This window comes from Serpula lacrymans (assembly GCF_000218685.1).
Source record: "Serpula lacrymans var. lacrymans S7.9 unplaced genomic scaffold SERLAscaffold_3, whole genome shotgun sequence".
In the NCBI taxonomy this organism is placed as follows: Eukaryota; Fungi; Basidiomycota; class Agaricomycetes; order Boletales; family Serpulaceae; genus Serpula; species Serpula lacrymans.
This window is the reverse complement of record NW_006763292.1, coordinates 2,226,462-2,247,527: the sequence shown is the minus strand read 5'-3', so window position 1 is coordinate 2,247,527 and position 21,066 is coordinate 2,226,462. Positions and strand designations below refer to the sequence as shown.

General features: G+C 43.8%; 4 protein-coding genes across 4 annotated transcripts; 3 read left to right on the top strand and 1 right to left on the bottom strand.

Moving 5' to 3' along the window:
• Positions 1–6,789: 6,789 nt before the first annotated feature.
• SERLADRAFT_366311 (uncharacterized protein) lies at positions 6,790–7,368 on the top strand (the record flags this gene model as incomplete). Its single annotated transcript, XM_007314737.1, has 2 exons — positions 6,790–7,044; positions 7,093–7,368. 2 exons carry the CDS (start codon positions 6,790–6,792, stop codon positions 7,366–7,368), a joined length of 531 nt encoding a protein of 176 aa, XP_007314799.1.
• A 984-nt stretch (positions 7,369–8,352) lies between these two features.
• SERLADRAFT_459221 (uncharacterized protein) lies at positions 8,353–10,188 on the top strand (the record flags this gene model as incomplete). Its single annotated transcript, XM_007314736.1, has 4 exons — positions 8,353–8,565; positions 8,628–8,700; positions 8,765–8,947; positions 9,009–10,188. The coding sequence occupies 4 exons, from the start codon at positions 8,411–8,413 to the stop codon at positions 9,069–9,071; spliced, it is 474 nt and encodes a 157-aa protein (XP_007314798.1).
• A 3,699-nt stretch (positions 10,189–13,887) lies between these two features.
• SERLADRAFT_354456 (uncharacterized protein) lies at positions 13,888–17,638 on the bottom strand (the record flags this gene model as incomplete). The annotated part of the gene is made up of 13 exons (XM_007314735.1): positions 13,888–14,025; positions 14,084–14,375; positions 14,433–14,605; positions 14,654–14,736; positions 14,782–14,929; positions 14,980–15,086; positions 15,144–15,519; positions 15,570–16,334; positions 16,385–16,540; positions 16,590–16,947; positions 16,996–17,255; positions 17,306–17,371; positions 17,426–17,638. 13 exons carry the CDS (start codon positions 17,450–17,452, stop codon positions 13,999–14,001), a joined length of 2,838 nt encoding a protein of 945 aa, XP_007314797.1.
• A 1,364-nt stretch (positions 17,639–19,002) lies between these two features.
• On the top strand, positions 19,003–20,493 carry SERLADRAFT_459214 (uncharacterized protein; the record flags this gene model as incomplete). The annotated part of the gene is made up of 7 exons (XM_007314734.1): positions 19,003–19,259; positions 19,323–19,451; positions 19,532–19,740; positions 19,797–19,988; positions 20,040–20,160; positions 20,228–20,320; positions 20,373–20,493. The coding sequence occupies 3 exons, from the start codon at positions 19,195–19,197 to the stop codon at positions 19,593–19,595; spliced, it is 258 nt and encodes an 85-aa protein (XP_007314796.1).
• Positions 20,494–21,066: the final 573 nt, after the last annotated feature.

Here is a 21,066-nt window from a genome sequence, read left to right as displayed (position 1 = left end):
CCTCACAGGCTTTCTTAACCATCGCTACCATTTTATATCACAGATCAGAGACTGGGTATCGCTCCCAGCCAGCCAGCACACGGAGTAAGGACTGGTAGTAAGCATCTCGCCAACCAGCTCCAAAGCCTCAGTAAAGCCTGGTTATACTAATAACGCCTTATTCAGGATCGTACCTCATTATGAGGATACGGTTCCTGAACACGCGTGACAAACCTCTATTATTAGTACAAGTCTCTCACCTGCTGATTAATCAAGTTAAAAGTCATACGATAGTTGTTCTCTCTTTTTCTTATTGGTCGATTGATTCCTCAGACCACTTTTCGTATATTCTCCTTCCGGTCTGAGAAACGAACAGTTCACTATATAAAGCCTTACCTATTCATGTATGGCTCCTTAGTTTTTTATTACTGAATTTACCTGCTTTACTCCTCAACAAGAACCTTTAAAGCTTACCTCTCAAAGTCCTCTACTCGCTATATTTACTAGTGTCTGTCGACCTCAAGCTCATTGAACCCCTTACTCCCTGCAAAGTGCAGAAGGAGACAGGTTTCGTTTTTGTTATAGTTTATCGTTGCCTCACACTTGTTACAATGGTGGTAGGTAGGATTCTGATTGCGGTGTCTGAGACAGTGGCTGAGGGAATCCGGTGAGCAAGTGCAATTCTGATATACTGTTGCTCACTTGTGTTGATAGCTTCTTCGTTTTCTTCAGCAGCCTGGACAGTTTGGTCAACACCACCGGCTTGTTTGACAGCCGCTTCAAACAGTAAGTTGATATTTCATGAATAATACCATATGTTTACTGACCTTTTTTCTCTTTTGTATACTTTACAACAGAGCCTCCCATTATATTGTATAACAATTTTTCCAGTGCCGTCACCTCATCCACTAAGTCGTTTAGGATGGCTGAAAGGAAGGTAAGTACAACAGTGGTACTGTTGTCGATGATGAGAACTGTTGTTAGAAAACCACACACAAAAAAAACAAACTAACACACAATCCTCCCAGATTCCACGGAACTTGTTTATGGGCTTTGCCTCCTAGAACAGTGGGTGCTCTGGTTGTTCATGGGGTGGTATGTATAAAGATCCTTCAAAGTAAAAACCCAAAGGTGTATGAGTGTGGGTTTTGAGGAGGAGGGATAGTTGAATTTATAGAAAGATAGGGGCTTTGTAACGAGTATAAACAAGCACTACCTTGCTAATGGTAGCACAAGGTAGGTTTGAGAACAACGAGGATGACGAGGTGACGAGGTTCCCAGTGATAGCAGGCTCCTGACACACAAACTGTAGTGCTCAGAAGGCCTCTGATCGAAAGGGAAGACAATCACTTTCAAAAGTGACGAGTGACGATGACAGCAGTCAATAAATGTAGAAGTGGGAAGTGTTGTGACCACACTGGATCACAAGTAGCAGAGTAGTGAACTTGAGAGTAGAGAAGAAGTCTGGATTGGAGTTCTTGTTTTTTTTTTAGAAGGTAAAATACAGGGGTTTATATAGTAAAAGAAAAGTAGGCTATGCACAGTATAGCTGTGCAAAAAGAATGAGAAAGAACATGAAGGAAGGAATGTATGCTGACGAATCCTGCGTAGGTAGTACAGGATAAGATTGTCAAAAAAAGGAAAAGAAAGAGATAGAACAATGAATGCTGTGAGTAATGTCACAGGTTTGTATAGCCATAAAGTAAAGTCCAATAGCAAAAAGAGAGCAGGAAAATCATGATGTCATGGGAAGATGCAGTAAAAAAAGGGCAAGGCATAACACTATCAGTATCAACACAGTTCCTTTATTGTCAGTCAGGCATTCTAAAAAAATATGTGTCCATAAAAATGATTCAAAAATCAAAAATAATTGCACTGTAAATGAATGTTCTGCTGAAGAAAAAGAAACTGGAGCCACAGGTCCACCACCTAGTCCAAATCCGACAGTTCCATGGCCTTACCAATGGACTGGTTGTGTTGGACCACCTGATCAAACGAGGGAGGGAGAGGAGTAGTTCCAATTTGGAACAAGTGAGTCCCAGGCAGCGTGTGGTAGGTGTAGCTGTAGCGAAGACGATGGACAAAAGATAAGTGTACCCAAGTGAATGGGACAGCGATGAACATGGGCGACGCAAGGGGATGAACCTTCTCCAGCTCAAAAATTACCCACCCACGCTCCAACCAGGCAAGACGAGTGACCGATGTTTTGATAGTATATGATGGTAGATCGACGTCATAAAGATGGACCTGTTGCCCTATTTGAACCGGCCGCCGGGGCTTTGCTGATATCAGCAGTGGCACGTGGTAGTCAACAGATTGGCGATGGAAGTGGATAGGAAGTGGTGACATCAGAAATGGTGGGGGTGCAAATAAAATGAGGAGGAGGAGGGTGGAGGTGACGGAAAAGTGGATTAGAATGGGGATCCAGAAACGACCGTCAGGTGAGAATAAAAAGGAGAGGAAGGGGCCCATGGTGTGGCTAGGCAAAGGAAGGGGAGTAAGGGAAACGACAAAAGCGAGGGCGCAATGCAATGTGTAGCCAGTGGCGACGCGAAAATTTGCCGAAATGCCGAAACATGGAAAGTACCGGATGGAAAAGCAAAGGTGAGCGTGACTGGATTGCCTAATAGAGGTGATGCTGATCAGCCACAAGTTCGAAAAAGGCAATATTAATTACTATTCCACGTGGCACTGTGCCTGTGTGGCGCAAAGGCGAGTCTTTTGAATATTCGCTTCATTATTGACACCTGTCCATGCTACCAATCAACTTTGGTGCATGACACCGCCTTTTTCAATAATAGAAAAACCTACCCCAATTATTGACTCCATGCTGTTACACACGAAGTGCTTAACAAAGTCTGAGGGTTTGTTGAGGTTTCAAGGGAGACTTATCCGAAGACAAGTTTGAGAATGCAGTTCTGAATAGAGGTCTTCCAATGGGAGTTGGTCTTCTTCTGAGTAGAAGTCTGATCTTAGGAGTCTAGCTTTGTAAGCGTAAACTGCGTAGAATTGTATTAGAGAATACTACTGCTGTTACATGTGTATTTATAATGGAAAGGAATCGGTGATAGGAGTTAGGTCCTATCTAGGGCAGGTCCGTCTGTTGAGGACTAAGTACTATAATAGGTACTGCGAATGCAAGAGGAGCGGAAGTGTACGTGAAGGAAATGAGTCATCGGTCCGATGGTATAACCAATGAGTAAAGAGAAATGAGTAGTCCTTAAATGTCCAATAGAAATTGTAACACACGCTTGGCCCCTTCAATGTAGCTAAATTGCGGGTTCCTGTTGGTTATACGAGTGCAACGGCAGGGCGTGTCAGTGAGAGACGAAGGTGTGCCAGGAGCTTGAAGTGTTGTAGCATCTGTGTATCCATTATTAAAAGGACTGCAGGGGTCAAAAACTGGGCCTGGTTTTGGCAACTGTATGGTAAAATAGGTTGTTCCTCACATGCAGTCGTGTTTGTGCTGGTGGTGGTACCAGTACCAGTACATTGGAGGTTTCGTTCTATATTAGCTTGACACTGAGTAAAATAATAAGGTGAGGAAAGCGTAAGAAATTCAAATGAAGAAACTTACAAATTCTAGGTATATATGACCTGCTTTTGTGTGTTGACACAGAGACATTAAAGGGGAACCGGGGCATTTTTGACATTGTTGAGGCTGTCTATTAATGGGTTTCATAATGTTAGGTGAGCAAAAAATTGTGGTGTAAACAAACATACTGATTTTGTAGTTCCTGGTATCGTGTTTGTTGTTGCTTGGCTCATGCAATATGGTACCGTAGGACTGAACTTGATGAGAGCATTTGAATTCAAAATGGTTTGTGCAAACCATTCTACTTAACCCAATTTTGGCAGAAGGTTCAACGGACAGAAGGCGAATAAAAAGTCCGCTTGGCTGGCTGCAACTGACATTAGAGTCTTGCTACCGCCAGCATAGAAACAAGACTGAGGACTGAAAACTAAGGCCTGAGGTCTGAACCATGTACTGTAAGTAATATAAAATTTCTGAAAAAACAACTGAAAATCATAAATCAAGGTATTAAAGTCAACAAATATGCGGTGCATTCTCAAGACACCACCTTCCTTGCCAAAATTGCGACTATTCAAGGTCAACTACCCCGACAACTTGTCTTGTTTGCCAAGTCTCGATGATGAGGGCAAAACTGTTTATTTTGTTGATGACAGTTTGCCTGCTACAACTGGCCTCAAGCGGCAGTCACACGATGATCCTTTAATGGATTAATTTGCAGCAGCAAACACAACTCCAGTTAAACAGTGAGGGTACAAGTGCCTTCGTATCAATGCCCCACCAGCCAAAAACTCTACCGATATATCAAAAACTCAAGCTGATGTCTCTGAGCCTCTGGTCGTAGACTTGCAAGGGGATGGTGTTTTCACTGATGTTTTGGTTGACCAAGGTTATGATATCTTCACAGATCTAGTACTATCCAATTTGATGCCAATTTATCAAATATCGGACACAATTTTTGTAGTCCAAGGATGGGACACAAAGACTCAGGTTGGTACAGTAAGTACTTATGCTTCACTATTTTGTACTTCTACTTTTATTTTCCAAGTCACATGACTGATCATGTGACCATTTACTTTACTTTACAATTTCGGACTTTTCATAAGTCACATGACCAATCATGTGACACATCACCTGACCAGTGTCTAGACTCATCATGTGACTGGTCACACTTGATTTACAACTGTACGGTACCTCATGTATTTTAGTATATATACAGGAGCAATACATGGGGAAGGACTCAGCGAGTCCTCCTGTTGTCTAGCACAACTAACTTGTTGAAACCTAAGGGGTGATCCCTTCCTTCTCTCTTCTCTCTTCTGCTTGTCTGAGTTGTGCGCCAGAGTAAGAAATTCTTGGTCATTACAGTTATAGGATCACTGGTATCACTTTCAGCGCAAGTTTATCGGCTCCCAAATTGTTGTTGTCTGCTTCTGTCTAAGAGGGAGCACATGCTTTCACGTTCAGTTCTTTCAAGAGTATGGCACAGAATGTTTTCCTGAAGATAACCACGACTTTCATGATACTGGTAAGCTATTCTACATATAATGAGAGTACATGTTCTAATTTTTTGTCTTGTCGAGATGACACTCCTGTCATTCTATTTTCTCGCCAATTAGTAGATGAGGACATTTTTGTGAACTTGTTTTCAGTTGCACTTCCAATGCAACTAGCAACCAAATACCAAGTCATTGTATCACATACTGGTCCCAATTCTGGTGATGGACAATGGCATTGTGTGAGGGTTGCTGTGGTAGTTGTAACCACATTATAAAAGCTCATCATCAATTGCAGAGATTGATTCATAGGGATCCTGATGTGCGAGATAGCAAAGCAGACGGCGCCAACCAAGACCTAAGCACCACAAGCATCCGTACAGCCAAAAATCACTGTCATTTATCCATTTCCTACCTCCCTATTTTACCTTACCCTGGGCCTCACTCAGTGGAGATGCTCCTCTCTATATTCGTCCTCATCCAATACAGGAGGCACCCCCTTTGCTGCAGCTGACCAATACATCAGCATGTATATGTGGCCATAAAGCTGATTTGGCATCAAGAGCTAAGGAACAGCGTCCATGCATGGTTTACACCATTAACACTGGCTTTCGCTCGGCAATTGAGGTCCAACTTTGTCCAAATTGTCCATCAACAAACCATTGATTCATTGGCCCTGATTCACAAGAGTCTGGGTTATTCAACCTCAACAATTGTATCCTGTTCACTCACGATATCCTTGACGAATATACGAGTGCCTTTACCACCTCTGAGACCCCATTTGTTGCCTTCGTTTTGACCATCTCACGCCGCTACAAAAACCATCACTCTGTAGTTGGTTTTGTATCCGAAGACACGTTCAGAAGGGCCTGGTTTTCCTATGTCTGCATTCAGCAGTACGATGGTGATATGAAGTGTGCAAAATGTGGGCCATTACCTGAAGAGACCATTTGGGATGGCGTAATACTAGCATTCAGTCAAAAACACATTTTACCTTCACTTCACCCGCCAACTATTGCAAATGAAATGTCCGACCACCGTGAACTGGTGCACTACAAATACGGCCAGCAAGTGATCACAAATAGTCAGCTTCAAAAGGATGTTTGTAAAACCATACCAGTCTGCTCAATTACCTCAAATGAAGCTTGCAACAGTGGCTCTACTTCAATTGATGATCCCTGCAATATCAATGAGGTGTCTGAGAATGTTGAGGAGAGCCTGCTGGATCATGCCGAATTGATTGTGGATGTGCAGATCCGACTCAAAGCCTTAAGTCCCGCTCTTGAAGAATTATATTCAAGACATTTTGGGACCACATTGATGGGTCACAAACCTGTCCCTGTGTACTGACAACTTTTCATTCAGGTGAGTATCACACTTTAGAACAGAATTTATTCTCTCATTATACATCAACAGCTCACCGCAGAAGAGTCTGTACTCCAAATGGCAAACTGGTCAGCTCTACGCAAGTTGTACAATTTTTTAAAGTCTTCCACCACCAAAAATGCATCTTGCCTTGTAGGCATACCTTTAGTATATAATGTTTTACAATATCACCTTCGTTGGCAAGAACCCTACCCCCCTGCTTTACTAGTACTCTGTATGTGGCTTTGTGAACAAGGTTATTGTGTTCTGCAATCACTACTTGTCTATAATGCCCCACCACCTTGCATAGCCGCTATAAATGTCTCAAGCTTGGAATGGCAGAAGGTGAGGCTGATTTCCATAGTATTATTATATCTCAGAAATTGATGGTTTTTCCAGTCAGGGTGCTTTTGTAGCATGCCACAGGTTCGACTGAGGCCGTTGTATCCTCACCTTAAACATGACCTCAGTAGCGAACCTGGCAGGCAACGGGGAGAAAAGTGCTCAAAATATTACTCTCAATACGGTGAAAAGAGACTAACCGGTGGTATCATGTGCATGTGGTGCACTCATAGCATCTGCTATGTATTTCATTGCATTCCTCAAGGAGAAGGTCGAAATGATGTTTTTTCAGCAATTCTAACCCACTGGCCTAAGGCCCCCAAAGTTGTCGTATACGATTTTGCTTGTGCACTCAGCCCTTACTGTATGGTTTGAGAGCCAGACTTTTTTGCAAATACTCTTTTTGTCGTTGATGGTTTTCATGCTAAGGGCCATACCAAGTGCTCACCTGGTGCTTTTCTGACTACCTACAGTCACACTAACCCCCAGCTCGGACAAATCAATTCAAGTGCCGCAGAGTGTGGCAACAGTGCACTCAAACATATTCGCAAGTTGGTCAGTTATATGTTGCAGGACCATGCAATTGTGTATACAAAGGTTTTCTTCTCAATTTGGAACTGTCTTGAGATTTGTAGAACGTCGGGGGTGGATTAGCACTGGGCCTTTGTCCGTCTACTACATACTTTATTGTAATGTCTTTTGTTCACATGCAATATGAGATTGTAAGGATGATGGGAACACTGAAACCATACCTCTCCATACGGTCTGGATGAACCACTTCAGTGCTGGACAGGATAGTTCTGTGACACCATACTGCTTCATATGGTCTGGGTGAACCATTTCAGTATCGGACGGGTGTTACGATAACACATTTTCGGACCTTTAATTTTCATTCACCTCTTCAACCTTTTTCTGTAGTTTTCACACTCCGTGCTATGCAGCACTTTTCCTTTTGTTCAAACTCCACTTTCTCGTGCTACACTGCCTTTCTTCTTATTTTAGATACAAACTCTCTCACACAGTGGAGCTGGTCATATGGGCTAGACCTCATGACATCATCAGCCACTGCCTTTATCAACTGTACAGTACATATGTACATATAAGCTTGTAGTAGTATAAATACCCCAATAGATCAAGGAGACTCCTCAGTGAGTCCTCCTGTTGTATCCTCAGAACTGACTTGTTGAAGCCTAAAGGGTAACCACTCCCTCATCATTATCTCTATAGCTTGTCTGAGTTGTGCGCCGGAGTAACAAACTCTTGGTTGTTATAACGGGATGATCCTGTGACACCATACTGCTTCATATGGTCTGGGTGAACCATTTAAGGTCTTGGTGGGATGGTTCTGTGACACCATACCACTTCATATGGTCTGTGGAGAATATATGAACCCTATTTGGGATGGTCTGTCAAAACTATAGCTAAACATATGGTATTTACAAACTGTACTATATACTTGGTATGGTGTATCAACACCACATCTGACAATATGGTTTTGTAGAGCCATCTCAGTTAACTCTCATATGGTATGTGTGAACTATCTGTCCTTTGTTTTGCATTGTTTATAGTCTCGCATTGATGTGCTGTGAACAGTGTTTGGCTGACAGTCTGTGTATGGTTATGGTGGCTGGCTGTACGCGTCTATCCGTAATACCATGTGGCGGTGAGTGGTCTATCGGCTTTGCCACCAACAACTATGGCAGATACTGCGTTTCGCAAAATCGACATTGACATCTACGATGAAGATGTCCTACTAGAAACAGAGCTCTATGATCCAGATCCCAGGGATCCATCACAGGTCCTCAGCGATGCTAAGCAGAAACAAGGAGCCGTAAGGAGTTCATTGGCAAAGTAAGTACCTTTTGGCTCAAGTTTCAAGAAACGTCCGTCGAAGATTGACTGTATTGGCGTAGGAGTGACATTCCAGGAGCTTTAGACATTGCTCTAGACAGCGCGCCGTATGGCCCAAACGTCGACGAAGCCAAGGTACCATCTCATTCCATCTCATGCACGCCTGACAACCGAGAGGTCTGATCAATGCGCGCAACAGAACTTGACACTCCAAACCGTAGTGACGATTCTGAACAGCACGAAATCGTCCGACATATCGAACGTCATAAAGGCACTGTCGCAGGATGCGCAGGACACGCTCATGAAGTATATATATAAAGGTATGGGCATGCCAGGTTGGGGAGATGTGAGCGGGAGCGTGCTGCTAGGCTGGCATGAAAAGGTACGCATATCATCTCAAAGATCGGTTTGCTTTTGTGCGTTTGCTGATAAACCTGCGATAGTTGACCGAGATAGCTGGGACCGGATGTATTGTACGAGCAATGACAGACCGAAGGTCTGTGTGAAGACTGGCCCACATTTCGAAGATGAAAGCAACTATTGTATACACCGTTATCACTACTTAACACCATTCGGAATAAGCATTATTCCTTCCAAAAATCATCCGATGCATAAATCGAACTCTAATTATCATGGGTTCTAGCTGACAGTCCTGGTATGTCCGATATTTACAATGAAAAACAAAAACTAGGATCACTCGAACTAAAAGAGAAAAGAAAAAATACATTCTATTGCCGCATGTGAGACGGCCTCATTTCTAGTTAGACATCTCCTCTCGACTGCGTGCCTCAACAAGACTCAGCTCTAGCGCGAATCTCAAATCGTCGTCCATGTCATCGTCAAATGCTGGGATGTCCATATCCACCAAACTCCCACTGGGCGTATCCTCATTTGGACGACGAGCGGTGTCTGCGGGTAGAGGCGGTTCGGGAGCGGCTGGACGAATGACGGGTGCTTTGCTCCACGGTGAATTTGTACTTGAAGATGATCTCGGAAGAGAGGATATCGGCGAACCACTCAGGGGCAAACGGTGCGATTCCGGGCTATTCGATCCTGAACGATAAGTTGATTTCCTTTTCGTAGGGGTACTTGCAGTCGACGACATGCTTGAGCTTATCGGGGGGAAATGTTCGGATGATGAAGTGGTACGCATGACCACAGGTGACGAATTTGACGACGGTCCAGCTGAGCTAATTGCACTGATGTTAAAGCCGGCTTCCATAGGTTCTGGCTGGAAAGGCGGGGAGGTTTGAACTTTCTCGTTTGAAATTGGAATCGCTAAACGAGTAAGAGGGCGACCACCGTGATAGACAGAGCCAGCTGAAGAACGAGGAGATAACGATGAAGTTGATGGATCGGAAAGTGGCGACAGCGATAGACCGTCAAAGTCAGCCTCAAACATGCTTTCATCATCAACAAGTTCTTGATGAGACCCTGCATAACTTCTACGACGCTTCTCTTCCTCGTCCCGGGATAACATGAGGATGTATTCAACTGCCTCGGCCTCGCTGAGGCCAAGATTCTCGAGAGTCGAGTGCTGCTCATATGCACGCTTCACATGGGCTTTTTCGTATTCCAGCTCTTTGCGCGACTCTGCGATATCCTTCAAAAGTTCGAATTGTTCTGTGAGAAGATCCAAGATAAGTATGTGCAGGCCATTTAATCAATAAAATTGCTACGTACGTTGGCCCTTTAAAACGCTCGATTTTTTCGAAGATCCGGATGCCTTTTGCTTCTTCTTCTGGTCTTTATAATGAGGATAGCCCAACTTCCACACCATCACACTACTTCCTACAGAAATCACAATCAACTCTTTCTTCAATATGATTTGACTCACGCGCTCCCAGTCACGTCCTTGGGGACGGCGTGACATAGGAGACGAGAAAAGGCGCAACGGCTGGAATGTGAGTGAATCCCAGACTTTGACGGTGCCACGTGCAGAACCAGTGGCAAATGCGATTAGAGTCCATGCAATGGATGTGATCGCACCATCTTCGTGGGCCTCAAACGTATCAATAGCGCCTACAGGCTGGGATGAGTGAGGAGCATTCCAATCATATATGCTGATACACCCGAGCTGATCTCCAACAACCACGAAGCCGAATTCGTTGGCATCCGTTGTGAATATCGGCTTTATTGCTGTGATGGTACCGAGGGAAGGATCACCGAAATTAGTAACTTCGACTGTCTCGGGTTCGAAACCCACGCGCAGACGATAAAAGAATGTATGATTGGCATAACTGACAAAAATCGAAATCGGGGAGGTGCCCTGGGCTACGAAAATCGCTTCCACTTCTGGAGTACTCGAATAAGGACTCTGGGGTTGCTGCTTGGAGAGAAGTGGAGATGGGATACGAAGCTCGTTACTTGGGATAAGCGGCAGGTCGGGAGAAATTTCTTGAGAGGGTTTCAACCCCGTCCAAACATATATATCTCCCGACTTCAGCGCGCCCACAACGATACCATCAATTAAAGAACCAGCGACCTTATGATAGGGATCGATTACTAGTGAATCTTTCTGCTGGTCACTAGTCCAAAGACATCCGACCGTCTTGATGTCCCATAACTTTACTCTGCCATCAGAAGCAGCTGTAAGGAATGTACCCGTGGCAGAATTTGGCACGATCTCTTGCACTGCGCCTTCGTGCTGGTCTACAGCTCCACACCTCAACAACCTTGCTGCCGCACGAGCACTGTCCATAGCTCTGCTCGCGGTAGTCACGGCAACATCGCCATTTCGATAGCCCCAAAAAATTCTTGCTGTTCCACCGTCGGAAGTCATTGCACAGGCAGAAATGTTCGGTGTAAATTCGACGTTTGGGTTGCCAATGCCCAGTCCTGCTTGAGATGCACCAATGTAGCCTTTCAATATTTTTCCCGTGAGAGGGAGGGATCGCGCAACTACGCCGTATTGTATGGACGCTGCAAGAAGGCCGCTTTCAGACATCAGATGGACACTACTGATTGTAGAGTCGAGAGGAGTGTGAGTGACAGTGCCATTGCGAGAGCCCTCCCAGCGTCTGTCGTAGAGAGGGGCATTTCAGAGATACACTCCTTAGGTAAAATTCTAGTGCTTACCTTTTCAATTTGTGACGGTTGATCATTTCTTTGCGCCATGTGTTCTCCAGCCTGCGTAAACAGAGAAGCTTCACATGATGAAGGTCACTTTCAGGATCTATTCCAAGAAACTGGTTCAGGAAAGCACGAAACCAAGTGCCGTCATCCTTTACGTGTTCATATAGCCGCTTATTCGTTCGGGAGAGAGCGAATAAAGATGGGGGATCGAGGGAGGATGTGATATATGTAAGAGATTCGGCTGGAAGGTCAAGTAAAAGGGAGTATTGCTGGACGTGTCCATGATGATGTTCTTGATAACGATGATGATGTGCTGCTTTATGTTTCTGAGTATCTTTCTTGTTGGCTTCGTCAGGTCTAGTAAGCATATAATAGCAATGTGTTGCAGTAGGGAATTTGTTGGAACGCAGATGGTTCAAAAGGGCGTCTGCTATCGTCGGGGAGGAGGTCAAGAAACATCACAGCCTGCGCTTTAGCGATAAGACGGAAAAAATATTATATAATGATGAGCCCGAAATGCAGTGGGGCAGGCGACGCAGACCCGGCTGTTCAAACGCTCACGGTCTACCACTTTAGGACGTATACAGCATTTAGTCACATTGCATTCACAGCCGGCTGTAATTAATTCAGTGATATGGTTTCTGGAGACTATCTCATTGCATTTCAAAAAAATTGCCACCATCAAAAATTGAACCAGGCCTTGCGGTCAGTCAATAATTTGAGTAGATAACTAAACCACTGAGCCACAAGATGAATAGAAATGATATTCAAGATATTTGAATAAATGTATAAAAGTACCTGTATAGTGTGTATAAACTATACCTACTTGTTGGTTAGGATATGGTTTTATACCACTATATTACTTTTTACCAATATGGTTTGTAGAAACTATATCTGAAACAGTATCTGACAACTATACAATAATATGGTTTTAGGTGACTATATTGTGTGAAATGGTTTTTGTGCACTATTCTATTATTACAGTTTTGAGAAACCATATAAGTAGTATGGTGCTATAATACTGTTTGGATATGGTGTGGGGAAACTATATCGCTGCACTTTTTCACAAAATTATTCTAAGTCCATTAAAACTAGACAACTTGATAGACTTATAGCATATAATATTTAGACAATATATATAATGGTAATAGTGTAGTGGTTAAATCAGATGTCTTGCTCTTGCAATACTATAAAGTTTTAAGTTCAAATCCTGTGTTTGTATTTTTATACATGTTTTATTTTAGTTTAGTTTTCTGCAACCATATTGATATAGTATTACATAACCATAACATTTGCAATGGTATATCAAAACCATACTAAAAAAAACATGTATAGTGTTTATAAACTGTTTATCATAGTATAGTTTCTATATTCTATTTATTGAAGTATGGTCTTGTGAAACCATATAATCTAAATATGATATGGTTCTGATACACTGTCTACTAAAGTATGGTCCTATGAAACTATAGTGTGTATTATAGTTTTAATATACTGTTTACTGAAGTATGGTCCCATATAACCATATTACTATGCTACAGTACAGTTCTGAAATACTGTTTCTTAAGGTATAGTCCTATATGATTATAGTAGTAATCTTACAGTATGGTTTTAATATACTATATACTAAAATATGGTCTTATACAACCATATTACTGTACTATGGTATAGTTCTGATAAACTGTTTACTAAGGTATGGTCTTATATGACCATAGTAGGTAGTATGTTATAGTATGGTTTCAATATACTGTTTACTGAAGTACAGTCCCATACACCCATATTACTGTACTGTAGTAGTATAGTTTTGATACACTGTTTACCCAGATACAGTCTTATGCAACCATAGCAGTGTATTACAGTATGGTTTTACCACACCATTTATCAAAGTATAGTTGTATATATCCATATCACTATGGTATGGTTTTAATACCCTGTTTCCATGGTATAGTCTTGGAAAACCAAATTGTTGCATTACAGTATAGTTCTGGTAAACTGTTTATCTAAGTACAGGTTTGTGCAACTATATTATTACTTTTGGATATAGTTTTCATAGCCCATATCAGGTAGCATTCATATGGTGTGTATAAGCCAAAGTATATAATTTGGTTTGTCTGAACCATATGAATGAATTCCAGCGGGCTGTGAACAATATCTAGCTTTAGTCTGTATACCATTTACAGTGTGGGAACGTGAGCGTTTGAACGGCATGCCATGTGTAGGCTATCCGAATGCAGTTCACGGTATACGTGCTTGGATTACAAAGTCGTAATTTATTTCACAATATGACAAGAAAGACTTGGTACATGGGAACGACTGGTTGTTATACAGCAAACTCGAGGAATGAAAGAAAGTGGCTGCCTGTTACCAGGCCATCTTGGCAACGATTGACTGAAAAGTATGTCAGCCCGAATAGAACACGCAAACTGGTATAGATATGAGGACTCACTTGGGGATAATTCCTAACAATGGCTTTTCTCGTCTCGTCCATCAATAAGATTCCCAGGGCAAAGCAGAACGGAATACCCCAAAACATCCCTGGTATAGCGGTGGTCCCGAATACACGGTTCAACCCAGGGCCATACAAGTTGACGAGTGCAATTAGAGCTGTTGCCATCATGCCCACAGGGACGGCAAAGTTACGACGGGGACCCCACAAAGGGTTCGAGTCTAAGATCGACACGCGACGATTACGCACAGAGAGCAGACCGCCATATTGCATGAAAACAATACTAACATAACTAGATTGTATATCAAATCATCAGTTCGGGATGATGAGTATCGAGGTAGACGCGTACTAGATGCATTGACCAACGCTGACGAAGTGGTTTAACTGAGCAAGTGGGTAACCCTTCCAGCCATCGGCCCAGTTGTTATAAACCAGTATGACGTCGTAGAATTTGAGGCCATGCTGATGCATGTACAAGAACCACATGCTCATGGCACACGGCCACATCATTAGGCCTATAAACTATCCCGGAGTTATTACAGGGAACCTCAGTAGTGGAAAGCTGCATACCAAATATATTTGAAAGAAGAAACGCCAGTCTGTTAAGCGGTCAGTCCTTGCATTGCGTGGCTTGCGAAGCATGAGATCTACGACTAGTCAGAAAGAGATGATGGCTCTCAAGAGAAAATGCAGCTCACCTGCTTCAGGTTTTTCGTACATCAACGAAATTGACATTACTACGTCATTCGTAATCGAGAAACAGACTTGGAGGTAAGAACTCAGGGCTATCTGCATGCCTAAAAAGACATTTGCAAACACAGTCATGAATTCTGTGTACGTGCCCGCCTGTAAAGACGTTGAATCTTGATCGTGAGTGTCAACACGATGTAACTTACGGGCATGAGGTACAGAATAACTTTCTTTAGGTTATCGAATACTAGACGCCCCATTTCTATAGCGACAGGAATGGAGGAGAAGTCGTTGTCGAGGAGGATCAAGGAAGCTTATGAAGTATATATTTAAGCCATGAATGATAGAATACGCAACGGAACAAACTTACCTGCTTCTTTAGCAACGTCACTGCCGCTTCCCATCGCAACACCAATGTCGCTAGCCTTTAAAGCAGGTGCATCGTTGACCCCATCTCCTGTAACCGCCACAGTATTGTCTCCTCGAGCTTTAATTTCCTCTACAATTTTTAGCTTTTGATCGGGAGTCGTACGTGCAAATACAATCTCGGTGTACTTAGTAACAATTACATTCCAGTCTTCAGGTCCAAGCGAGGCAACGTCGTCTCCGGTCAACACGAGCGATCGAATGGGCTCATCATCTAACGGCTTGAGCGCGGAAGGTGGAAGGCCTGACAGCTCTTTGGTGGAAGCAAAAGCCCTGACATCGTTGATAGTATCAAGACGATCCTGCGTGACGATGCCAACCTATGACAAATGTAAGTGCAAAGACTCTGCATTATTGTATCAATACGTACCTGGCGTGCAATGGCCACGGCAGTAAGCTTGAAGTCGCCCGTGACCATGAATACTCTGACTCCCGCTCTCCTGATCGTTACAATGGCAGAAGGAACATCAGGGCGAGGGAGATCACGAATACCGATGACTCCAACCAAGGTCAACCCATGCATCTCAGCGTACATCGCCTCTTCCATATCGTTGGGTGACAGGTTCGGTTTGAAGCCGTGCACCTGCTTCCGGCAAAGTGCAAGCACGCGCTGTCCTCGACTAGACCATTCGTTTTGCAGAGCAGATAGACTGTCTCTCGCTTCTCCAGCAAAAGGTACGACGCTACCATCCATATTCATGATGCTTTCGCAAGAGGGGAACAGTACATCGGGGGCACCTTTAACGAGCATCCATGGTTCGGAACCTTTCTCAGAAGCATTGGCTGCACCTTGATTTACGACCGTCATCATCCATTTGTTTTTCGAGTTGAAAGGGATCTCGAAGACCTTCTTCCACAAAGATAACAGAGTTGTGGTGTCTATACCGAGACTAGGGATGAACATTGACTCTGAAAAGCGGAGAACAGCTGTATCTGTGGGATCGCCCTTGACAATGCGCTCTTCAACGGGCAGATTGTCAGTCGCAGCATCGAACCTAGCACCGTTGCAGAGCCTTGCCACCACGTGCAAGGCCCTCAGTGCGGAGAATAAATGAGGTTCTGGAGTGTCAATTATTCTGTCGAATATGTCCGCAGTGCTCAGGCTGTGGTCGAGGAACGAAACGTGTTCAACGGACTAGCATACCATGAGCATACTGTCCAGCAGCAAAAGCAACAGAAACTAACCATCTTTCCAGCAGTCAGGGTGCCAGTCTTGTCAGAGCACAGCACAGACATGCACCCAAGCGTTTCTATAGTCGCAAGGTTTTTGACAAGGACGTGTCTTTTCGCCATTCGCCTCGCGACGACAGTCAAGGATAATGCAACACATACGGGAAGACCCTGGTGAGCTACTGTCAGAGTGTTTCTCAGTGAGAATTTACTGGCTTACCTGCGGTACAAACGCCGTAAGACACCCTATGGAATTGACGATGGCAATACTGGCAGATTCGTAGCCAGGATAACTCGTCCTGAGCCACACACCCCAAAGGAGGATAGATATACCGAACAACGATAATGCAAGACCAGAGATGATCTTCGTGAAAAACCAGACCTCTTTTTGGATGGTAGTCATCTTAAATTTTGTCTCTCCAGACATGGAAACAATGCGACCCATTACTGTTCTATCGCCGGTAGCAAAGACGACTCCGGCACATGTCCCTTGCACGACAAATGTGGATGTCAAGGCAAGGTTGCGAGTCTCAAGTACGTTGTCAGATGTGGCGTCTATAACACCTGGAATCATATCACTGAAACGGGGATTAATTAGGCGGACATATTAATGAAAGGAAGGTTACCTTTCTCCAGTCAACAGTGAACGATCAAATCGAAGATCAGAAGAGACTTGGACAAGCCTCAGATCTGCTGGCACACGATCACCAGAGTTGAGCACAACAATGTCTCCTACGACGACGTCTGCAGCTGGTATGATCTGCTGTTTACCGTCTCTTATGACCACGGCCTCTTGGGCGATAAGCGACTTGATAGACTTCATTATTCGCGAGGCATTCCAATCCACGAACGCATAAAACGTCGCGGACACGATTATCACCAACATCTACGAGGAACGTAAAAAAAATGCGTAGATGGTGCGAACACTGGACTGACCAAAAGGACAGCAACGCCAAGGTTGAAGACGGCAGGACTTTGACCCCCCAGCGGTTCGTATGACAACTAAATATATTTATTGGTAAAGCTGGACTGTAGCGTCGTTTAGAACACACGTACTATAGTAACGATGAACGCAATCCACATAAGGAAGTTAAAACCTCCAAATATGTAGTTCAAGGCCTTCTTCCAATATTGCGTTCGCGGAGGCGAAAAGACATTTTTGCCATCCTTGGACTTTCGTTGTACCGCAGCAGGCTCTAAACCTACAGAAGGGTGGGTCGAATAGCGGGTAAAAACCTCTTCTGAGCTGATGAGATGAACATCGATATTTGCAATACCAGCGGCTGGGTCTGTTGGAGGCTTCACTTGGGTTTGCTTCTCATCTACGCGGACTGACAATGTCCGATAGCTAGATAGAAAAAGTTCGGCAAAAAATAAATAAAGAGAACCTCGTCTGACTAACCTTATTTGAATGCCAAACCCTGGCGCAGTCTGAGAAGAAGCCTGGCTGGTGTCTTTATGCTGGCGAGACCGTAACATGGTAGGTAGCGAGAATTATCGTGAGGCGCTGTGCATATTTATTGGCACGGCTCGTTCTTATCTTGAGCCATTGTTGATGTGCGGCAGTGACGAGACAATTGGCGCTGTAGTAGCTTGATGCATTGCGCCCTTTTTGCCATTCCATGGCAGTCGGCGCTGAAAAAATGCGTCCTTTTCGCCATTCACCCAAAACTTCTGATGTAGGTATGGGTTCACTGGATATTGATTTAGATCCCGCCATGTGGAGTGTTATTCACTCAGGTTGTAATACCTGTCAATGAGATAAGCCTTGCTGAGCTGAAGTACAAATGCCGCGCACTGTGTTGGATGACAGCCCTCAACCGTGGTGAGAAATATCAGTACTGATGGCCAGAGCAATAGATTCCTTAAGGGAGTAAAGTTCCAGGAACCATTGAAAACGATCAAGACCGATCATGCTAAACGTGATATAATAAACCTGGTACACATGAACGTGTACTTCAATATATCTGGAATACAAGGGGAACTGAAAACAGCGAGCGTACCCATATTACCGATGTTCATGATTCGCTGTCCATAATTCAATTCATCCGAGTCAGCTTGAAAATATAGTTTGTATTAGCTACACGATATTAATACATGTTTGTGGTCAAATCGATTAGACTCACCATTCCCATTCGTTGGCTCAAGCCACAACGCCACAACGAACCTATCATAAGGTACCATGATCATGTATGGCAGGAGTATGATGGTTTTGTACTAGTAGCTGCGCCAACAGTAGAACAAATGGTACTCCTTTTAGAACCGTTGCTGGGGTGTTTAATCGCCATCTGTTTACACATGAAATTTTCTACAAGCACAAGTTGCAGTAAAATCAGATGCGCCGCGGCTTTTTCCAAAAGCCAGAAGACGATATCATAACCTGTTGAATCGCATAATCCAAGATGGCACTGGTATAGAACAAAGAAGGTCAATAAACGTAACCATCATAGTGTGAAATGTCTTCTTGAATCTTCTATTACATAGGTAACGAGGCTTTTCTTGTTACTCGAGCTTGCAGCAAAGACAAAATACACACTTTGGTACCACTCAGGCTGACACGAAGGACTCAGAGGACGACTGCGCCACCGTGACCGTGACGCCATCCAGAGTACTCGCGGGCTGCGAATAATCATGATGCCGCTTGAACTCGTTCCATCACCATGCCGCCTTCAAGTTGCTTTCTCAAACCTGGCCTGGGCTGGCGTTGCTTGACAGGATGCTAGTCCTTGCATCGAATCCCCGTTCAAGAGGCGAAACTTGTGTACAAACGGATTTTTGAATAAACTAAACTCGCTCATAACATTCAATTTGAAAACGCGCATTGGATGCAAAAAATAAGGGAATTGACCTGGTTGAACTATGCAAGCTTTAAGAATGGAAAAGTTGGCAAGTGAGTTTTCATTGAGTCGAATGTGCTTCGTTCGTGTCTGATCATATCCAAATACGAAGCAAGTTTTACTCTCGAGGTGGCTGCAATGACAACAAACCACGACTGGCAATATGCTATATTGTCTGACGCATGCCAAAAACCCGACAGCGCAACTGCAATCTATCCATCTAATCTAAGTCTCACATTGTATGAGTAAGTCGACTGTGTTGCACTGGTGCTATCATCCTGGTGCTATTATCTAATCCTAGTTTTGTTTGCTTGTTCGCATCAAGAGTCAAGCGGATATCCTCCCTTAAAATATCAGCAGGTTTCAATGTGGCGTTGCATCATCTCTAACTGTCTTCATATGTGAATCAGAGCAGAGATGGGATCAGAAAATGCAACAAAGGCTTGCAGAATATGAATATCTATTTTTGTTGAGCTGGAAAATTTTAATGTATGGATCTTCTGAAACCCGTACCCGTGTCTGCCCAACCTGGCCGTAAACTCCCAATCCTCTCGTTTACTATTACCACAGCTCACACATGATTTTCTTAGGCAATGTATTGCATTCTCATTACTACTTGCGTTGCGGTCTCACTCGACTGGTGCAGTGCAGCCTCACTCAAGGCTCGCATAGTCCATCGTGTCTCTTGTGATAATTGGGATCCTTGGATCGAGACACAGCCGGAATGATCCTCACGCAAGAGCAACTTGAGCGGTTATCAGCCTTACTCGGCGATGTGAGAGGTGACACCTCCCGGCCATCGTTGAAAAGTCCAGCTCCTCATTAATATATAGTAGCGCGCCCCGTATTTGGCAAACCAATCGGATATATTCCCCAGAAGCTACCAGTAGCTGAGAAGCAGGAGTTGCATGTTGATCCGACTCCGCTGGACATTCATCTCGGGACGGCCACAAGGTATGGTGTGCGAGGATGGTGGTGATGATGATGATGATGATGACCATCATAATTCATGACCTTGCAGCCAAATAATTTGATGGATCAGCGCTGCTGGAATTACTTTCAATGCTGATGTATGTTTAGTATTTGGGTAAACGCCATCATATTGTCGTGCGAGGTATGTTTGGTTACATGCTCATCCGGTATGCATCTGATAAGCCGCTGTTGAGGATCCACTTGGTAACTTGCGATCTCTCCTCTCAGTTACCCGAGCGGATCCACGTTAATGAAACAACAGAGTCGCTACTTCTCCATGAGCTGGAACTTCAGGCGAACAACCAATCCGTTGTCAATTTCCCAAAAAGGCTTCGGCGTTTAGCCCCTAAACTCAGAGTATACAACAGGGCTCTACAGGTACAAATAAAACTCTCCAAAAGCACAAGAAGAGAATGGAGAAACATTTTAATAATCTTGTGAAGAAGAACTTTGGGTTATCAGGAGAATGGTTGCCTTGACTTGATTGCTACGAAGCAGTAGGACTGTAATGAAGCAACGTGCCCACGTTTGGGCACCTGGGGCTTTGATTGCAAGCATTCATTTAGGTATGGCATGGCAGCAGATATGCATGTTCAAAGAAGTGAATATTTCATCCCGCCGGCGAACCTGTGGATAATAACCACTCCAGAGGTTTTCAGATTTATCTGATAACATCCCCTTTATTATTCTTGAAAAGTTTGAATGCAATGCATTGCTTACTGGTGAGTGATATTCCCGCTTACAAAAATGGCTTACGCACTTGGAAGCCCAATAACATGCCTTTGGTGAGTCTATAATCTTAGTGCTCGAGTTTGCCGCTAACTTAGTCATCAAGCTCACACCATGATACTCAAGGCCAAGATTTTGATGTCTTACAGGTTGTTTGCG